At 46.7% G+C, this 21,677-nt stretch overlaps 4 protein-coding genes across 4 annotated transcripts; 2 read left to right on the top strand and 2 right to left on the bottom strand.

The window, feature by feature from the left end:
- Window positions 1-224: 224 nt before the first annotated feature.
- Window positions 225-10,725, top strand: MYCFIDRAFT_208290 (uncharacterized protein; the record flags this gene model as incomplete). Its single annotated transcript, XM_007930275.1, has 5 exons — window positions 225-230; window positions 8,231-8,578; window positions 8,616-8,638; window positions 8,685-10,594; window positions 10,617-10,725. The coding sequence occupies 5 exons, from the start codon at window positions 225-227 to the stop codon at window positions 10,640-10,642; spliced, it is 2,313 nt and encodes a 770-aa protein (XP_007928466.1). The 3' UTR covers window positions 10,643-10,725.
- Window positions 10,726-12,014: 1,289 nt separating this feature from the next.
- Window positions 12,015-12,873, bottom strand: MYCFIDRAFT_183271 (uncharacterized protein). Its single transcript, XM_007930274.1, has one exon. It carries the CDS (start codon window positions 12,630-12,632, stop codon window positions 12,096-12,098), a length of 537 nt encoding a protein of 178 aa, XP_007928465.1. The 5' UTR covers window positions 12,633-12,873; the 3' UTR covers window positions 12,015-12,095.
- A 1,404-nt stretch (window positions 12,874-14,277) lies between these two features.
- MYCFIDRAFT_211785 (uncharacterized protein) lies at window positions 14,278-16,912 on the bottom strand (the record flags this gene model as incomplete). Its single annotated transcript, XM_007930273.1, has 5 exons — window positions 16,777-16,912; window positions 16,437-16,697; window positions 15,106-15,146; window positions 14,888-15,051; window positions 14,278-14,824 (listed from the first exon to the last, which is right to left on the bottom strand). Coding segments are annotated over exons 1-5 (1,059 nt in total), but the record flags the coding sequence as incomplete, so codon positions are not given.
- Window positions 16,913-17,347: 435 nt separating this feature from the next.
- On the top strand, window positions 17,348-19,346 carry MYCFIDRAFT_198002 (uncharacterized protein; the record flags this gene model as incomplete). Its single annotated transcript, XM_007930272.1, has 3 exons — window positions 17,348-17,382; window positions 17,637-19,029; window positions 19,086-19,346. The coding sequence occupies 3 exons, from the start codon at window positions 17,348-17,350 to the stop codon at window positions 19,344-19,346; spliced, it is 1,689 nt and encodes a 562-aa protein (XP_007928463.1).
- Between the last annotated feature and the right edge of the window lie 2,331 nt (window positions 19,347-21,677).

The following is a 21,677-nucleotide window of genomic DNA, read 5'->3' as shown; positions in this document are numbered from 1 at the left end:
TAGAGTCTCCCTACTAGTTAGGGGCTAAAGGCTAGCTAGCTATATCGTCGATTAACAATGTTGTTAAGAATGTCGTTAATAGGCAATTCTAGATTATTACCTAGAATTATAGGTTCTTCTTTAATAGGCTCTCTAGTAGGCTCTTTAGTAGGAGGCACTTTAGTAGGCACTTTAGTAGGTGCTATGCTACTAGTGTTATTATTGCTAGTGCTACTAGCGGTAGTATGGTTGTTGTTTTGTAATAAACCGGCTATTATAAGGGGCGACACTAATAATGTATTATTAGTCCCTAAGATACGGATATAGCGGAATTAGTAGATATCGGCTTAGTATACTTAACTTAGTATAATAGGCCGTATAGAAGGCCTTGCTTAATAATTAGTACGGTTGTTTCGATAGAATAGTACGTATAGGTCCCGTTCTTCGGGCGTAATATAGTTAAATCGATAGTTTTCGTAGCTATACCGCTAAAAGCTTAAAATAAGGACTATTTAAAGGGTAGATCGAATACTATATAAGAAGGGTTATGTTAGCAGGTAGATAGGGTAGTAGTAAATTAGTTTAGTATTCGATAGAGATCTAGAAGGAGAGGGAGGAAGGTAGGAGAGTTAGCCTAACGCTAAGCGCTAAGCCCTACCTAAGGCATTAAGACCCTAGCTTTACTCGGCCTAGTTATATACTAATTATATATAGCCTCTTTAGCCCTAATATATGTATTAGACCGCTATACTAGTGCGCCCGTTTACTAGCGTCTTACGCCGCGATAAAAGATCGGAAGTATCCGCGCTTAATAAGTATAGATCTCGGGCGCACTTATAGGCTAGAAGTTACGTAAGTCTTGGCGCCAAGCCTTAGCCTGCACCTCTAGACTCTAATACGCGCTTCCCTCTTCTTAGCTGCAGCCCCCGCAGCCTATAACGTTATACCCTGCACCCGAATATGTAGCTAGGCAACGTCTTCTTAGTATACCCTATATCCGAATATGTAGCTAGGCAACGCCTTAGCATACCCTATACTCGAGGCAGCTAATTAAACAACTGTCGCAATCTAAACGTATAGCGACGTTTTTTAACTGCCTATAAGTCGATCCCTCTAAGGCAGGTACGCCTATAGTAGAGTCGCGCGCCTAAGGCAATTAGGCGCCTCCGAAGCCGCGTCTACTAAGGATTAGCCTAGTCGGCTAATAAGCGTACGCCGACTCGCTAAGAATCGAACGCGCGACCGTTAAACCTATAGACCGTTAAGCGCGGATACTATATTAGACCGCTATACTAGTACGCCTATTTACTAGCGTCTTACGCCGCGACAAAAGATCGGAAGTATCCGCGCTTAATAAGTATAGATCTCGGGCGCACTTATAGGCTAGAAGTTACGTAAGTCTTAGCGCTAAGCCTTAGCCTATACCTCTAGACTCTAATAGCCCGCGCCTTAGTTTATTATAACGCTCGACTCGCTACGATACTCCTCTAGCAAAGCAAGACCGAATAATAATAAAGAAGGCTTTCGCCGGATAGGAGCGCTATATATAGTTAAGAGACAACTTCGCGTCGCTACCTAGTCGAAGCCTGTACCGTTATAGAGGAGCCGGAAATAGTCTAAGAAGTAGGTTATCTTAGCGTACTTATCGCTAAATAGGGCTAGGAGCTATACTGTCTATTCCTAATTATAAGTAGTACTCTCTAAGAGTAAGGCGACGCTAATACTATAGCTAGATATCGTATCGAATTAATACTAGATCTCGAGGACCTTTATAGCCGCCTTATTAGCGACGTCGTTATAGAAAAGGCTAATAGCGATATAAAATACCTTAAGAGGCTTCGCGATAGTCGATCCTTCTACTAGCTACGATTCGAATATCTACCTAAGGTCTAGCTTCCGAGGGACGATACTAAACGAAGGAAATAAGCCGAACCGCCGTAGATCGAGAATCCTCTATAGTAGGCTAAGTAGTAGCGAGTCTTACTATATCTTCGTAAAGAAAACTACCGACTCTTACGGTAATTCCTACCGAGTACTATAAACCTCTTTATACTAGAATTGTTAGCCGCTATATCGGAGTACGACCGCTATTACACTTAAAGTAGGTAGTATATACCTACCTTTTAGGGTCTTAGGGTCTATTACGTACATAATGCCTAAGGCTGCAATCTGCTGTCTTTAGGACTTCTCGCCTCTATAGCTAGATAGTCCTTATAATTAACATTAGTTTTAGCATTTAAGTAGTTATAAGCCCCTTGCGTTTCTAACACGCATTCTACACGCTTCTAATAGTTACTCTATCGACTACTACGTAGCTAGTATCGCTATCAAAAATCGCGCCGCCGCTAACACGTCGTTGTCGCCGCCGCCGCTACTATATTAGCTAGCAAACACCTCGATTTCTAGCAAACACCGCGTCGCCTGTCCGGCTACGCTAGTATTTAACGACGCGTCGCCTATGCGGCTACGCTATTCGGCTGTCCGCTACACCTAATACACGGTTTGTATCTCGTTTTTACTATCGCTATCGCTGTCCGTAATAGCACCCTCTTTAACTAGCGCTATCGCTAGCACCTATATTAGCAACATTCTAAAGCTAAAGAATAAGGAAAACTACCTATTATAGTTATACGCCGCTAAAGGCGCCCTTAAAGGTATGTCGGTCTAGCGCTATATGCAAGGCACCCGCTAGCGACCCCTTGTTAAGGCCTCTAATAAGACGCCTAAAGAGTTTAAAGACCGCTAAGATAAATGGGACTCTAAAGATTAGTTAGCGCGTACCTAGATATTCGCTAACTATATTAGCGATATTTAATAATCGCTACTTAGTCTATCTACTTCGAAGGAGGTATAGGACTTCCTTAAAAAGAAATACACTAGTAACGGTAGGTCTACTGAATTTATGCAGTTCTAGGAATATATTACCCTCCGGTACGAGAGCAAGGACCTCGAGAAGTTCTGCAATAACTATAAGAAGAAGTTAGGTGCGCTAAGTACTACTAAGTTAGCTATTAGCGACTATTAGGCTGTCTACTTCTTTATTATGCTAATTAGCCTATTCTATAAGGCATTCGCTTAGATACGGCGAGAGTATATACGTACTACTAACTTCGCAGTTAACAGTAATACACTAGACAACATTATTAGCGCGTTGCTTAATAAGAACGTTGCTTAAGTTAATTAGGCCTAGTACAATAGATACTATAGCTAATAGCAACTAGTACCTACTAGCAATAACAATAACGCGCCTCGAGGTAACAATCGAGGCAACAACCGTAGAGGCCGCGGCAATTCTACTAGTCGAGGCCGCGGTAGAAACAACTAGAATAGTTAGCCCCGTCCGAAGTGCGCCTATTGCGAAGGCACTTACCTATCTAATCGCTGCTATACTAAGTACCCTTATTTAAAGGAAGAAGACCGACTCCGCCGTAAGCGTAAGAAGGCTAAGAAGAAGGGGGTGCAATAACAGCGGCAGCACTAATAGCAGCATAGACTAGCTGCTTAGTAACAGCAACTACCTCCGCCGACAGGCCCGTAAGGTACGTAGGGCCTATATATATACAACAACCCCCGCATAGACATACTATTACTACAATACTCGTTTAACGCTATTACTATTAGTAATGCGGCCGCTTCTGCTCTCGCGGCTGCTACTCGTACTACCGATTAGGTCGTAGACTTAGGTACTAGTATATACATAGTTAATAACCTAGTATTGCTTATTAAATACGAGGGCTGCAGTGTACCTATTCGCTTTAGTAGCAATACTAAGCACGCTACGCTTATTAGTATAGCTAGTACTAAGGTTGTTAATAAGTATAGAATAAGCACACTACGGCTGTCTAAGACACTGTATATGCCTAGTCTAGTAGCTAACCTACTATTAACCGAGAAGCTTGCCGATAAGGGCTGCTTCTACCGTAACGATAAGCGAGTCTTATTTACACACGATGCTAATAGCAATAAGGTCACTGTCGCTTAAACCTACCGTAAGGATAGCCTTCCTTTCCTTTACACGCCTACTTCAGGTCCTAATAGCTAGGTTGTTGCGCTTCTATTAAAGAAGGGGGTGCTAATAGGCACTATAAACGAATGGCACCTACGACTTAGCTATATTTACTATACTAAGCTTCTACGCCTAGAGGCTAAAGGCTACATTATTATTACTAGCGACAAGAAGCAGACCTTCTATAACTGTATTGCCTGCCGCTTGGCTATAGCCTATAAGGAATACAGCCGGCTACTACGAATGCGGCTATCTACGATCTACTATATTGTCTATGTTAACGTAGTCTGTATTACTAACCCTAGCCTTTGCAAGGAGCGTTACTTTACGCTCTTTACGTGCGCTAAATTAGCATATCGCTACGAATATGCTAGCAGCCTAAAGTTAGGCGCTGCAGTAGCAATTAAGGACTACCGGGTCTACATTCGTACTTAAACCGGCCACTCGATCTTAGAGTCGATTCCTATTTACTGCCTCGATAGAGGGGGTGAATATAGTAGCAATTAACTCCTGTCTTAGGCCCGCGATAATAGTATTGTGCTGCAGGTTACGGCTCCCTATTCTTCTACGCAGAATAGCCTTACTAAAGTTAGCAACTATATCGTATATACGACCGCTCGGAAAATGATACTATAGGCCAACCTTCCGAAGGCTCTATAGCCGTAGGCTGTTACTACCGCTATATAGGTTATTAACATTACACTAAGCTAGGCACTCGATAGAGATAGCCCTTATACTATAGTAGCTAAGGAACTCGGCTAGTTACGTACGTAGCTACGTATTTAGTACTTACGTACCTATAGCTATACGACTATTGTCTACGACTATAGTATAGCTCGTAGTAAGAAGTTTAACGCTCGAGGCAAGCTTAGTAAGCTAGTTAGCTATGCTAAGGACTTAGTAGACTCCGGCAAATATATAATCTATCTACCTAATAAGCATAAGGTTATTGCCTCGAAGGATATCCAATTTATTAAGTTAGATAGCGACCTTTAATTGCTATAGGGCATTAAGCTATATACTAATTCTAACGACCCGTCTAAGAGCGAGTTTATAACTATTAAGTTAGTTATGCCTGCCTTGTTTAATACGACGACGAATAAGGCTCCGAAGGCAGCTAAAGCAGCTAGTGTAGTCTAGCAACTTCCGCCTTAATAAGAAGAGCCTACTAAGGTACCCGTTCTATTAACAAATAAGGTTGTCGACCTACCGCCGATTAAGGACGATATGCCTAACATTTAACCGCCGGCCGCTAATAAAGAGGACTTCTATTTAGCTAATAAGCAACTATATAACCCTAATGCTAAGAAGGGCGAGCTAGGCTAGTTGCCTAAGTTTAAACGCCCTAATACCGCAGGTCCGCGTACTATACGCTTAACTCGTAGCAACAAGTTAGCTCGAGACCTATTACGTAGCTATTTAGCCGATATAGGCGCTAGTCGCAAAGAACGCCGCAACCTTACTAACATGCTAATAGCCTATATAAAGGGCTTTATAGTAGCCTACTATATTGCTAAGCAGGCACTAAATAACGACATTCCAATTCTAAAGAGCTTTAAGGCCGCTAAGGAGTCGCCCTACTAGCTACAATAGAAGGAGGCCTATAAGACTAAGTATAAGTCGCTTATAGATAACGCTACCTAGATCTACGTTGCTAAGTAGGAGGTTCCTACTAGCCGCAAGGTTGTCCGTAGCAAATAGGTATTTACTATCAAACGAGACGCTAATAGCACCTTTAGTCGATTTAAGGCCCGTTAGGTTGTTAAGGGCTTTACTTAGGTTAAAGGCGAGGACTATAATAAGACCTATGCCGCTGTCGCTAAACTAAGCACTCTACGTGCCTTGTTTGCTATAATTGCTTACTACGACCTAGAGGCTTAATAGTTTGATATCCTTACTACCTTCTTAAACGCTATAATTAGCGATAAGTACAAGATCTACGTTAAGTAGCTACACGGCTTTGAAGACCGTAGTAGCAAGGGCATAGTTTGCCTATTACTAAAGGCCCTTTATAGGCTTAAGCAATCGCCTATACTATAGTATAAAGAGCTTCGGAAGTACTTAAAGAGCCTAAACTTTATCCCTATAATAAGCGACGTGTACGTGTTCAAACATACGGTTAGCAACTCTATTATTATTATCTACGTAGATAATATAATTATTATCGTATACTCCTTAACTGCCTTGTAGGTAGTCGCTTAGTTGCTAAAGGACCGTTTTAGTATGCGAGAACTTAGTAACCTTCACTACTATCTCGGCATGCGTATTATCCGTAACCGATAGGACCGCACTATCTATGTAGTATAGGACGCCTATTTAAACCGCCTAGCTAAGAAGTATAGCATATAAGGCCGTATAGCCCCTGCTATGCTAATAGCTCCGCGCTATATTAAGTTAGCTATTTAACGCGCCCCTAAAGGCTACACTGCTAGTGCTGCCTTTAAGACTAAGTATTAAGAGGGTATTAGCGAGGCTCTATAGCCTACTATAATTACTCGACTAGACACCTGCTATACGACTAGCCTACTGTCTCGCTTTATCGCTAACCCGACTAAAGAGCACTATTATGCGCTTCTATAGCTTATTAAGTACCTTGTTAGCACGCTTAGTCGCGGTATGCGCTTCGAGGGCACAAGCAACAAGGATAAGCTTAATCTTGCTAGATACTATAACGCCTTATAGGCTAACGATCTAGTTACTCGCCGCTCGATAGGCGGCTTCTACTTCACGCTCGCTAGTAGACTACTACTATACAAGTTAGGCCGCTAGACCTTAGTTACTCTATCGTCTATAGAGGCTAAGTATATTTAGTTAACAACTAGCGCTAAGGAAGCCGTTGCTTTAGCTCGGTTGCTATAAGAGATTAGTTATAAAGGCACTATTAAGCCTATTACGCTATATAAGGACAATTAGTCCGCTATTACTATTACCTAGTCGACAAGCGTTAATAGCCGCACTAAGCATATAGATGCTCGAGTACACTATATCCGTAAGAAGATTGCCGACGGCACAGTTACCGTTACGTAGATTAGCACTTATAATTAGATTGCTAATAGCTTTACTAAGCCGCTTAATAAGCTTAAGCATACTCGCTTTATTAAACAGTTGAATTTAGTCGATTGTAAGGCTACTATTAACAGCGCCGCTTAGCCTGCTACTAAGTATTAATTAGATAGATAGAATAGCCTCGTTTAACTGTACTGTTTAGTACCCCTTTGTTTGTTTGTTTAGCTATATATACGCGATAAGGGGGTGACTTAAAGTAGGTAGTATATACCTACCTTTTAGGGTCTTAGGGTCTATTACGTGTATAATGCCTAAGGCTGCAATCTGCTGTCTTTAGGACTTCTCGCCTCTATAGCTAGATAGTCCTTACAATTAACATTAGTTTTAGCATTCAAGTATTACGCTACTTACTATAGCTTTCTATATCTCGGACCCTTTAAGACTATAATCTTAAGCGTACGTCTTCGCGAGTATTATAGTAGGCCTCGAGAGACTACGATAGGTAGTTAGTAGCAGGCCCTCGTTAGATCTATACTAGTACGACGCGAATAAGTACCCGGCGGCTAGAGGAGTTAGATCGAGGTCGGTTCTAGTAGAGTTTATAATAGTCGATTGCGATATTAGGTTATTATAGTAGTAATTAATAACCGCGCGCCTACTAAAGTCGTTATATCTCTAGACGTAGGCGCGTTATACGCGGCTGCTATAGTCGTATACGCGACGCGCGCCTTCCTTAGGACTCGCGAGCGAAGGATACCGCAATTTCGTATAGCTTCTCGAAGGCTATAGAGGTCGATAGAGCTACGATAGTAACTAAGAGGGTCGATAGTATTATATTTATAAAACCCCGATAGCGGAGCTTGCGATAGTAGGGCCTCGGCACTAGTCGTACGTACTAAATTACGCTTCCTATAAGGCTACTAGCGCGATCGAGTATACCGCTTTAAGTAAATACTGCTAAATAAGATATATACGATAAAGACGCCCTTTTCGAGACTACTATCGAAGTTATAGCTCGTCGCGGTATATACTGCGACGTCTACGCTCTTCCGGATCGTAGAGGTATTAACGTTCCTCGCGTCTACTAATTAGAGGCCGCGGTTAGCCCGTTTTAAGCTATACTAAGCCTAAAGGGGCTCTAACTTTTGTTAAGTTGTTATATTATAGATGTTCTCCGAAAATACGGCTGCTTAAGGCTTCTAACTACTATAATATCACAAACGATTGCATCAAATTCAGGTTAGAATGCTTTATGAATGTCCAATGCGAAATAGACTTGATGAACGGCAGATTCCGGGTGAGCAAGATGGCTTCGTCATCCCGATCATCCTCCATCCTCTTTCAGCTTCAGCTCGTACAACACTTCGTACATCCCCACTTTTTCCAGGCCCATTGCACTGTATCGCATTCATTATTGCGACACAAAACTTCTGCAATTTCTGTTTGAATTGCCATAGCCCCAGTGATATTGTATGGCATTGCCGCATTGTACGACCAAGGCTGGAATTAGTTGTACGAGCACCATCAGTGCCGCATGTACAAGTCGTTCACACCCCAGCGATGCCAAAGTGCGAGACACTTTACCTGGTATTCTGAAAGGCCTTCACTGACGGATCAATATTAGGCAAAGACAGACTTGTACGCGATGTAGCCTTCGACGACAGAAGTGCGACCGCAAACACCCGTGTACCAGGTGTGTCAAGGCTGGCGAGAGCGCCGCCTGTTCGACAGTCTGGGCTGGAGGCTATGATCCTCACGTACACAGAGTCTATCCAGCAGGAGTCAGTGATCTTCGAAGGCGTCGAGACCATGCACGCTCTTCAAACAGAAATGCCTTGCAACACTCTCTCCCGGATGATGCTCCTGTAGCAGTCGCATATCGTGATCATGAAGGCAATAAAATCCTGGCAACAGATCCTGCTGTTGCACAGGCCGTCTCGGTGCCTTGTGCCAATGGAGCTGCAATCATTCCCGATCACTTGGAAGCCACCGACCCACTACACGAACCATGCACGGAGATCGCGCAAATACAGCGGAGGCTACCATTACCGTACCAAATCCTGGAGATTGTCACGTACCACATCGAGAATTTGGCATGGCATCATCAAGTTCTGCATGCACCGACGTTTCTCAAAGAAGTCAATACTGTTCTCGATGCGAGCAAAGGGAAGGTTCGTCTCAGCGAGCTCGACCTCCAATGGTGTGCTCTTCTATTTGCCGTTCTTGCGACGACTTTAGCATGCATGCAAGATGATGTGGCACTGCGTATGGGCTTTCCTCTTGGCTCTAAACGACCGACTAGTCGCAGTTTCCACGAAGCTGCCATGAGATGTCTATCTCTAGGAGACTTCGCGTCTAGGCCACATGTATGCTCTGTCCAGACCATCCAGGTCCTTATGGGTAGCAGCCATCTACTCGGATATTCCAATCAGCAATTTGTGATGTTCGGTAGCGCGCATCGTATCGCGCAGAACCTCGGACTTTCGAAGTTGAAAGACGACTCCGATTCAAGCAAAGGTGGGTATGGAGCCAAGATGAGAGATCCAATCCAAAGAGAAGTGGGTCGCAGAATCTGGTGGTGCATGGCTATGCAGGATTGGTTGTCATTACCATCATATGACATGTTTGCCATTCACCCCAAACACTTCGCGATCCCCCGACCTCGTCACATCGACGGTGGTGAGCTGAAGGAAGTGGCACAATACTTCAATTATGTTTTGAACATCGCTTACGTTGTCATCGAATACCATATTGCAAGCATGGAAGAAACAGTGGCAACGGATCCTACAACCAAATACGAGCTGGTCTTGAATTACGACTCCAAGCTGCGGGATCTCGCACCCTGGCGACCGACCATTACCGCAGATTCTCCTCCTTGGTTGCGATGGGCCACTTCCTCCGCCAGAATCATACACGCTCACAAGACTATAATTCTGCACCGTCACTTCCTGGGGAAGTCTTTCCGTGACCCAGCGTACGCATATACACGATGGGCATCAATCACAGCTTCCAAGAACATCATAGCAGAAACTGCAGCTGCGTTCTCGATTCCTGATCGACCGCACGTCTGGACAATTCACGCCCATCTCACGGGTGCAGGAGTGACATTATGCCTCGACATCATGCACCGTTCTCCCTCCGAACCGGAATATATTTCTCACCTCGATCTTGTCGAGAAGGCCCTGACACTTCTCGATCAAGTGAGCTCAGATAGTGACCTTGCTTCTCGCGGCCACCGTCTCCTGAGTTCAATGCTCAAAGAAAGCGTATATGGAGCTGGATTTGAAAATGAAAAGAATGCCTCTACGGCAATCAAGCACTCCTCTCGCCTTCACGAAGCTGACGATAGTATTGACTCTTGGCCTATTCGAGGCACATCGGCTATCTTAGACACCGAGGAAACTACACTTGAAGCCCTTGGTCATACCGGTGACCCACATATCTCGCCAAATGGCAATCTCGTTGATGAAGGAAGCTGGCCTGCTACTGCTGATATTGGAAACGGCAGCAGTGAAGAAATGAGTTGGACTGAGCTACTGACTGAGTTTTTCCCTGATCAGTTCGACATGGAGGTTATGGACTTCATCAATACGATGAATACATGTACTGGTAATGAACACGTCAGTCAATGGTAAGCCTGGTGAGTACTGACCTCATGGAATACGGCTATGGGTTCACGCCCTCTGGTAATAACGAAGAATGAGGAGGAAATGTAATCGATGTACTGCCATCCGACTCCTATACCCAGCTGCATGGAGAAGCTATATGTATTCACCCATCTACTTCACACTCCTCAACTGCTACCTGACCCCAAGCACTACTTTCACTGCGAAACCAATCAGATCACCTCTTCCGATGACCGACTCCCCATCATGAATCGAAATGTCTTCTGGGACAACCGCTGGATACCAGGCTCCGGTTCGTAGAGCAAGACGAACCTTGGTGAATCCATTTATTAGTACCCGACTATCCACCCCGAGTTCACTCCGCTTTCCACTCTCCTGGCACGCTATAATACGTCGAGACGCTGATCCAATGCACCATTCTGGCGACGAAGGTAGTCAGCGCCCTGCAATTCCCAGAAACGCGCAACAACGGCACGGGTCGCCGTGCGACCCAAGTCTTCTGTGACGCTGTGAAAGAGGCTGCATCGTTGATCCAAGTCGTAATCCTTCTGACCGGTGGCCGAATTCTTCATGTCGAGGTGATAGATGGACACATCTGTAGATATCGTGCCGAGGACATCGCTAATCAGATCTAGAACTATCTCACGCATCTTTTCTTCGACGTTCGGGGCGTCAAGGTTAAGCTGTTCTGTGTCAGCGGTGGTATCAATTGTGGAGAGTGGTACTGATTTACTTCGAAGATCTGCGATCTATAACCATGGTCGCCAAGATAGCCTTCCCATAGGAACCCGCACCAGCCTGGTGCATACTCCATGATGTCGCTCATTGACTTTTGATTCCGGTGAAGTTGTGAATTTGGGAACCTGGAGATGATCCTGAGGGAAACTACATCGATTGCTCTGCGGAGTTCTCTAGAGCATTCGCGCGTGATTGGTGATGTAACTTTGGCCGTCCAGTCGAGAAAGATATTGAGAAAGGTTAGGCAAAGCCAGATCATGACGCCGGAAATGATGGAAGCAGTTAAGATAATAGGGAATGACGCGAAGTCCACGGAAGCCATCTTGGTCATTTTCTGAGGTGCTGGGTGAACCGATGGAAGAGAAATACTGCTCACCAGTACTTATGCCAATGTCATGTCTCAAGCGGTGTAGATCAGACTACGGCAGTCTGCGGCTTCCCGTAGATGCAGCAACGAGTCTCAGGCAACAGAAGCTGCACAAAGAATGGATCATAAATTGGAAAATCTTGGCAAGCGTCACTCCCAGACAGCATGATTCGAACTGAGATGTGTTGACACTGCTTGTTCCGCACTGTTGTACGCCAAAAACCAGATTCCAGAATTCATGCATCCCGTCTTGAGCAGTGAGCAGCGCATGCCAATCCAAACAAGAAGAAGGCTGAGATGAGCAAGTCATTAACGAAGCTGCATATCATACCAATGCCTCCAGCACGCCCAGCATCCGCTCTCATACCCTCCATCAAAGCTTCGCCTCCCCACTCATAACATCCCTCAACAACTTCAACGCCTCAATAGCAAACTGCACCATATTCCCCACCCTATCCGGCCCCAAGTTGGTCTCAATCTCCCTCACAAAAGTGCCCCTCTCACAATCCACCGCGAGAGCAACATACCCCGGCTTTCGATTCCTCGTCGTACCTCCCGTCGGTCCCGCCGTCCCACTCTCAGATAACGTATACGTACTCTCTAAATCCTTCCTTACATGTTTCGCCAACCCGGATACGATATCGGTAGTAGGACCCTTGTAATTCTCGATCGTTTCTTGGGTCCAGCCTGCGTATGCGATTCGGGAGGGGAGGGTGTATAGGGTGAGGCCGCCTTTGTAGTAGCCTGACGCTCCCGGTTGGGAGAGGAGGGAGGAGGAGATGAGGCCGCCTGCGGCGGTTTCGGCGATGGAGATTGTTTCGGAGCGGGATTTGAGGAGTTGGGTTACTTCGTCGAGGATGGGTTTGATGCCGGATGGCGGGAAGTCGGAGTGGGGAGTGAAGAGGGACATGGTTGCTGTCTTTGGGTTGAGAAATGTGGTTGGTCTCGTGTCTGGAGTGAGCTTGAGCTGTAATGATCGCGTAGTAGCTTGATGGAGAGCTTGGGTGTGAGAGGGTGGTAGTCTGGTTGTTGGAATTGTCCTTAAGCAGCGTAGCGCTATGGGTTTGGTAGAGTTAGAAGGAGACAAGGCACTTTTCACACCTACGAGGCTCTTCATGTGATATACTATCAAGCCGTGCAGTAGCCACGACGTCAGTGTGAGTATTTGTGTGGTTCAGTCGCAATAATGGAGAGCCCCGCGATGCAAGATGAGGTGGGGAGCTTCAGTCATCGCCGAGGCTGCCCGACGATCAACCATTTTCACGACGACACTTTTGGTGTTCTAGTGCAGTAGCTAATTCGTTCCTCGGTACAGCTTGGCTTGACTGTGGTCGAACACATTCGATGGAAAAAAGAATTGTAGGCAGCCGAGGAGGAAACTAGGAAATCCAGCTAAACACGTTTGAGAAGGAGACAGGTTGTGAAGAGGTACATACAATTCGTCATTGAGAGCATCGACACAGGCTACTCTACGTTCGAAACATGAAACAGCCCATTGAAGACATTGAAGCCCTCTTGAAATGCCCAAAGTCTCTTTCCTTTCGTAGCTTTTCTGTTCATGACCTGGACCCATTGCATAGAAGCAAAGCAATAAGGTGGTATTTCAGGAGATCTTCAAAGCTGCGCCTTTGAAATGCATAGCGGTCCTCCGAATGACGCCGATCCTATGTTTGTATCGCTAATGTGGAGGTATCGAGCACGGAAGAAGCAGAAAGAGACGGGAAACGGTGTGAGTCGGGATCCAAGGACATTTCTTCCTGTTTGATGGAAACGCTCGCCTCGCCTGGGGTCTCCTGTTTGGATGGTGTTTTTAGATCGCTGGGACTCTCCTGCTTGATAGGCTTCTTGCTTCTGCTTGAAGTTTGTCGTCTAATGAATGGAGGGTCGGTATCGGAATGCGTCTCTTGCTTGACGTGTGTCTCTTGCTTGATCGGTGGCTCGATTGAGGAACATACCGAGTCGGGTCCTCCAACAGCATTGCTTGAGGTTACAAAGCCGCTGGATTTGACGGGTCGCCGCGCATGAGACTGTGCAGGAGATTGATACCTACTAACCACCACCGCGCGCGTACGGGTGGAAGCCACGATGTCCTCCTCGACCGCCGCCTCGGTAGTTAGCGCCGGGCCGGCCGGCGTTCTTGGGGCCAGTTGGTGCGCCAGCAGGCGCCTGACCTGCTGGCTGGGGAGTGGGCTTCTGGAAGCCACCGCGACCTCCACGAGCATTGAAGCCACCGCGTCCAGGACCTGGGCTCATACCTTGAGGAGCTGGGACATCATCATACATGCCCTCCCAAGTATTCTCGCCGGCAAAGTTGCCCTGTTGCATGCGAGCCATCTGTTGACGTTCATACTTCTGCTGTTCGAACATCAGCTGTTCCTGGGCCGAGAAGCCGCCTTGCGAGTTCGACCGGCCATTGCCATTCTGTCCAACTTGCATAGGTGAGTTGCCGCCTCCCTGCATGCCGCCATTGAAGCCTTGTTGCATAGCAGCCATCTGCTGCATCATTTGAGGATTCATCTGACCGTTTTGCTGGGCGCGCTGCATCATCATCTGCTGCATCATGGGGTTCATGCCACCCATTCCGCCCATTCCGCCGCCCATGTTCTGTGCTTGCATCATCGCAAAGTATTGCTGCATTCGTTGCCAGTATTGTGCCATCATTGCTGGAGTCATGTTGTTCGGGCCTTGACTGCCACCGTTGGCATTGACATCACCGCCACCCATTTGATTTTGGTTGCCGAATCCAACACCTCCGTTGTTGTTGCCGAACTGGCCTCGAGGCTGCCATTTAGATTTTGGTGCCTCCTCCTCGCCCATCTTGCCTCGCGGTTGGGCACGCTTCACCTCAATCGGCTTGCCAAGAATCGCGAGTGGGCCTTCCAGTGTGCGTTCGACAGCGAGTTCCGAGTCGAACGTGACGAAGCCAAAGCCTCTTGGTCGGCCAGTGTCCTTGTCCATCATAAGGGTAGCATCAAGTACACGGCCGAATTTCATGAAGAAGTCCTTGAAGTCGGCCTCCGTTGCTTCCTGGGAGACACCGCCGACGAAAATCTTGGCTGTGCGCTCCTGTTCGTCTCGTGGGATAGCCCGCTTGGGATCGATCTGACCGCATCTGTTAGATTTGTTCCTCTTTCTCTTCCGTGACACGCCTCTGCTTAATCTTACAAGTTTGCCGTCCAATGAATGCTCCTTGACCATGACCGTGTTGACATTCTTGGGGTCTTTGAAAGTCAAGAAACCGAAGCCTCGCGAGCGGCCGGTGGCGCCATCTCGCATGACTGTGCATTCTACGACTTCTCCGAATTGCGAAAAGTACTGCTTCAGCGATTCTAACGATACATGTTAGATGCCGTAAAGATCGATACAGAGCATGCCAAGCTTACCGTCTGTCGTTTCCCAGTTGAGACCGCCAATGAACATCTTTCTATAATCATTATGTTAGTGACTGCAAAAATTCTATTGCCACGCAGAATGATGTGAGCGTGAGCTGTCGGGTAAAACATTAATCCTCCTTCGCGCACGAGGCGACATGCCTCTGCCATGTCTGATCGGTCCTGCACCAGATTGTGATCATTCAGGGTTCTCGTATGGCTACCGCACCTGCCAACACAAGCCGAATGCCGACCAGCCCATTCCGACCGACGCGGGAATGACGGTGGTGTTGTGGGTGTCTCGGCCTTGCATGCCGCATCGACCCCGATAATGCATTCACCGTGTGGTGTCCACGCGCTGTGCAATGCTGGCAAGCCCGCACGAGCCTTCGTCAAATACGCGCCATCTCGAAACCAGTGAAGTGTGGTTCTGCGGGGCTTCAGGAACGGCGAACTCTGTCCTAGCCTCAAGGAAACGCTCTCGACTGCACGAGCTTGGTATTCAGATCTGTCTGTCTCTTTGGCGATGTTCGCGGATTATCAAGCTGATTGCATGCTATCAATGCTGACCGTATGCATGTCACTTTCGTGCAGCAGAAAGCGGTACTCAGCAGCATGACTCTATCGGCTATCTCCTCTCTTCTGTCTGACTGATCTGATCTGATCTGCTAGGTAGTCGCTAGTGCGGTCATTGTGCTCAAGCTAAGGCGCTCAGTTGTAGTACTTGCGTGCTGGCCAGGTTGCGTCTCCCACAACATTTCCATGTATATAGAAGGTAGAAGTCAGGTAGACCAAATGAAGGACGAGTGTCCGACAACTTTGCATCTTCTCGACGCCATGTACCACCCCATTTGTCTGACAGGCAACATAGTGCGCGAGCATCAGTTGCAAATGAGAGCTTGCCAACTTTGGGCTCTGAGACCCTCCCATTGCACGTCCCATCCACCGCTTTGTCCCTGATTCACACCCAGCATGTAACAATGTTGGACTTGTGTGGCAAAGATGTGCCATTGTGCCTTGCGTCGATCTTGATAAAGTGATTTGCATCGACGGCAGGCTGGAACTTGGCGATCGTAGCGGAGCCGGCAGTCTCTCCAAATCGAGATAGCAGCTATCCGCCACTCGGTCCGAGGCTGTGATATCGTTGTACGCCCACATTCCTTGACCAAGCCGAGTTTGTCGGGACTTGATAACGGAGGCCAAAAGAGGTGTGTACGCAAAGGACCAAGTTGGCCGCGGCGTCTATTCAGGCGACTATTGCTGCTGCTGTGGTGCTGATGCCGTATATTGGTGATGCTCACGCTCACACCACTTGGGAATGAAGAAAAGGGAGTGCTACTTACCCATCCTCCTTTATACCTATAGGCTTCTCGTCCGCCGGGGTATCTCTGAACTCATTCTGGACGCCATCCATGCTGCCGCCGTGATTATTGTACTGTGGCTCCTCGTTGTATTCATTCTTCGCTTCGGCAGCACCGCCATCTCCGGCGGCTATGGTGGGCTCATCGCCGCCGCTGAAGTCTTGGGGTGGTGTGCCGAGCTGCGGCTCAGGCTCGGGCTCGGCCTTCTGTGTAGGCTCTTGCGCGCTGTCATCACCGTCGTAGCTACCTGCGGTTAGCCATGTCCAGACGTGTCGCGCGCGCGACCGGCGTTGAGAGCAGTTTCGCGGTAGGTTGTACTCACAGGTCTGCGAACAGATCCTCGTCATCCTGAACGCCATTGTCCGCCATGGTCGCGAGTGTGCGGGCACCACGATGAGCTCAGACAAACGCGGTGTGACTCGAGAAAAATGATGATGTGGAGAGGAAGGAGTATGGAGGGGATGAAATCAAGGTGGGAGGTGGAAGAGCGGATGCGGTGGTGATGTTTGCTGCGTTCGAGGGATCGAGGGATGGCGGGCGACTGCGGGACAGCGGGACAGCGGGAGTAGGCGCTTGCCGAAACCGAGGGGTCCCGTTCTTTGACGATGGTCCTGGAGCCAGCAGACCGTGAATAGAACAGTGCGCGCTCCTGTAATTGGTGACACTCCTGAAAGAGTCGCCATGTTCAAGAAGCCGGCTCAGCAGCAGGTATAGCGTGAAAATCACATGCTACAGAAATGCACTAATTGGTCTAAGGAGAGCGTCCGCGAGATGGTCCAGGTCGGTTCGTCGTGCCTCACTACTCCTTCCACCACTACCACCACCACCACCACCGTTGCCTCCCAGCCTCCCGCGCATTCGGCACTTCCGACCTAGCAGAAGCACCAGCTAATATGGGCGACCTTTGGGCCTTTATAGACCGGACCGAGTAAGCATGAGTCGTAAAGAGTTAAGGGAATGGCTACTCACAATTGTACAGCACTGCATCTCCGTTCTGGCGAACTAGCTCGGCTACGAGTCAACGAAGCAACAATGAGCAAACCAATCGCGCCAACTCGCAGGAAGCATCGCAGCGCAAGGTCATTGGCGCGTCATATTCCCACGCCGATATACTGAAACTGGACAATCTGTAATACCACTTGTCCTGCATATTACGCCTGGATCTATGTTGATATGTCGTAGATCGCTTTCTGGAGATCGACCCCGAACACCGCCTTATTCTTCTAGTGCGAGAGGTAGCGGGAACACACCACCCCCCGGAACTGGTCGATCGCCACCCTCGCGACCAAAGTACCAGAGTTTCCTTTCAGACACGAGTAATGCCTGGGATGAGGATGGAAACACGTTTGGCTTGGACGAAGATGAGGATGAGTTTGGACTGCCGAGCATAGCATCAATGCGAAGGAAAGGCAAGAAGGCGTCAACGAACAAGGCGAAAGAATCGACTATCGCAAGCGGTTTTGGAAGCGACAACAGGACACCACATGCCAATGCTTCGCGGAATGGGAGTGTTGCCTCTGCATCATCACTTTCGTACGCGCCGGCACTCGATAACGGAGATGTGTCGGAAGTACGAGCGATTCCAGCATATCCCACCATGAAACGAAGCACAGAGGGCCAGAAGATCTTGCGACCACAGTACAAGGATATATTGCGAGACCCGGCCAACAGTCTGCACCTGATATCACATCCATCCGTCCCAGCTGGAGCGTCTGCAAAAGAAATCGAAGCACACTCAGCGCGTATCACTCGCATAAACAAGTTCAAGAAGATCCTCCAGGCGTCGTCAGTGAACCTCGCAGAACTCCGAAATAGTGCATGGTCGGGATTGCCCAGCGAAGTCCGCGCCATGACCTGGCAACTCCTTCTCGGGTACCTCCCTACAAGCTCAGAACGGCGAGTAAACACGCTTGAACGAAAACGAAAAGATTACCTGGACGCCGTCCGACAAGCATTCGAACGAGGCACAATGGGCGCATCACAACCCGTCGAAGCAGGAATGATCGCTGGGCCCAATTCCTCGCCTGTTTCGAATCGCGGTCGAGGCAGAGGTCTAGACGAAGCAATCTGGCACCAAATTAGCATCGATGTACCTCGAACAAATCCCCACTTGGAGCTCTACAGCTATGAAGCGACACAGCGAAGTCTCGAAAGAATATTATACGTGTGGGCCATTCGACATCCTGCATCAGGCTACGTGCAAGGGATCAATGATCTTGTGACACCATTTTGGCAGGTCTTTCTGGGCCAGTACATCACAGATCCGGAGGTAGCAACAGGCATGGATCCAGGACAATTGCCCAAAGCTGTGTTGGACGCCGTCGAAGCAGATTCATTCTGGTGTCTGACAAAACTTCTAGACGGAATACAAGACAATTACATTCACGCACAACCCGGGATCCAACGACAAGTCTCAGCATTACGTGACCTCACAGCAAGAATAGATGGCGCTCTGGCAAAACACATGGAAAAAGAAGGCGTAGAATTCATCCAATTCAGTTTCAGATGGATGAACTGTCTCCTGATGCGAGAGATCAGTGTGAAGAACACGATACGCATGTGGGATACATATCTCGTAAGACTGCCTACCCAAACAAGCTTACAGAGACCGTCGTACTGATATCCGTCTAGGCCGAAGACCAAGGTTTCTCCGCCTTCCACCTCTACGTCTGCGCCGCCTTCTTGGTAAAATGGTCGGATAAGCTCCAGCAAATGGATTTCCAAGAAATCATGATGTTCTTACAATCCCTGCCAACGAGGGATTGGACGGAAAAGGATATCGAATTACTCCTCAGCGAAGCTTTCATTTGGAAATCTCTATTTGCTGGGTCCAAAGCGCATGTCAGGCAGAGTTCTGCAGGGAATGTACCGGCTGGTGGATTGCAGTTATGATGATAGCGATCGCAATGGTACAGCAATTGAGCGAGGAAGAAGTGATCGATGCCTCATTATCTTCCCTTGTGTGGTCGTGGTGCATTGTGTTTCTCGTCCCAGTCCAGGATGCCGTCCACGTTCATACGTATCCCGTCGCCGGCTTTGAACGTTCCAGGAGGCATATCTGGACTGTCCTCGTAAATGTTCGAGAAATCCTCGTAGCGAGGGTAGCTCTCCTGAAGACCAAGAATATGATCGCCAAAATCGAGCCTCTCGGCCAGTTTCATCGTCTTCGGGAGTCTGAGTTCGTTGGACAGCATCATCATCGCCTTCTGGCTTTGGTGCAATGAATTCGCTCCCCTCTTCATGAGCCAGCGTTGTTAACATTGGGAGGACATTATTCGAGCGGAGCGACAGACCAATCAAGCTCCTCGAGTTGCTCCAGGTGCCCACTGGTCTGGAGCAGCGCTTAGGAACAAACAAGGTTGGTGCCAATAACGCATGCGTGCATACTGCAGCGTCTTGAGTCTTGACTCTTGACGCATCGGAAGGCTATTTCTTAGCGAATTCGCTAATTTTACGCCCCCGGCTAGGTTTCACGCTTTGCCTAACAAAACTTAGTGTACAGATATGCTAGTAGCTAATAGAAGTAGGCGATTAGAACGTTAGGTCGACTATAGGCGGATTAGTAACTCTTAGGGTTAAGAAGGAGGTATAACTTAAGGCTATATAGAAGGCTTAATTTAACGACTATAGATAATAAAGTAGCCTCTATCTATTTGCTAACGAGTATAGCCGCTATTAGCATTTAGTATTAGTAATAGCTTAGTAGCGCTTAGGTATACTATTAACCTATACTCGTATTTACTAGAAGGTAATCTTACTATATTCTTTAAGGATTGCTAGTAATAGCTTACGACTAACTAGCCTATCTCTACGCCGTTTAATAGCCTCTAATATAGTACGCTAGAGGTTCTTAGTAGAGTTTAGGTTAGGTAAAGAAGGTAGCTATACTATACGGATAATACGATAAGAATTAAGTGCTATTATTATATAAGCCGCTTAGTGCGAGATAGCGTTGTCTTACTAGAATAAGACAAATTCGAGGTACTATACCCTATTATAATAAAGGCTTAAGTTGTTAGTAATAATAGTATTTAATTAGTCGAGTCTTTTATAGACTTCTAGTATAATATATTAAGAATAGCTAGCGGTATTAATATTGCCCTAATCTAAAGTACTAGTATTCTATAGAATAAGAGGTCCTTTACCGCTACGTCTACTAATATAGGCCTATATTATCTAGTAAGGTAGGCGCTAGAAGCGAGGCCTCGAATATACGTCTTAGTTACGCTTACTAACCTACCGAGTTATAAAGAGCCGCTTATATAATCTATTATATATAGTATACTCGTTTAACTATAGAACGTTAGCCTAATTATTAGTTGTCTAGTAATAGTATAACTATACCTATTCTAACCTCTTTTATTATATTAGTATACTATAGAAGGGGCGAGGGCGTACGACGTAGTAGCAGAAGCTAAATCGACGGCAAATTCGAGATATAGTACGAGGATAGTAGGGTAGGTTTAAAGCGTCCCTTATCTCGCGGAAAGTTATCTATATCGTAGTAGTATTTTATATAACGAAGCTAATAATGTCCCTCTATTATTAGGTAGTAAAGATCGTACGCTACCGGTATAGTACGTTAATAAGAAATAGGCTTCTCGAGTTGTCGACTAGAATAGATACTAGATCTAGGTCTTCTTACGATTAATAGCGATAGACCTATAGAGTCTACTATTCTTTATATATTATAAACAGTCTTATATACTCTCTTTAACTACTTAGCAATACGAGAGACTAACTATCCTACCGCTCGGTAGAGGTATTTAATAGTATAGCGAAGTTTATATAGAAGGACGACTCGCTAGTAGATTTAGTATTCGAGGCTCTAGCTCTATTAGGTAGCGATTTCGTACGATAGAAGCTCGTAAGGAGTCCTAAATAAGAGCGTACGTAGTAATAGAAGTACTAGCTATCTAGTAGGTTAATTAGCAAGTAAAAGGAAGCGCTAGAGTGTTTATTATATCGATTAAGAAAGCAAATTAAAGCCGGAGAATTAAGATAAAGGATTAGGAGATACCTCTTCTAGACTAGTAGCTTTACTAGTTAATCTAGCAAGTTCCTACCGAGCTAGTAAGATTACTAAAGTATAGGGTATAACGTCGACTCGAGGAGTTAGACTTAGAGCCTAAGGCTTAGAATCGCTAGAATTAAGGTCTATAACCTCTACTAGCAGACTATAGCGCTATAAAGCCTCTTATTACTTAATAAGCTACTACTAAG

Source organism: Pseudocercospora fijiensis (assembly GCF_000340215.1).
Source record: "Pseudocercospora fijiensis CIRAD86 unplaced genomic scaffold MYCFIscaffold_6, whole genome shotgun sequence".
Classification (NCBI taxonomy): Eukaryota; Fungi; Ascomycota; class Dothideomycetes; order Mycosphaerellales; family Mycosphaerellaceae; genus Pseudocercospora; species Pseudocercospora fijiensis.
This window is presented reverse-complemented; position numbering and strand designations above follow the sequence as displayed.

Coding starts and splice junctions, on each gene's coding strand:
- MYCFIDRAFT_183271 (XM_007930274.1), bottom strand. CDS start 12,632: ATGTCCCTCTTCACTCCCCACTCCGACTTCCCGCCATCCGGCATCAAA.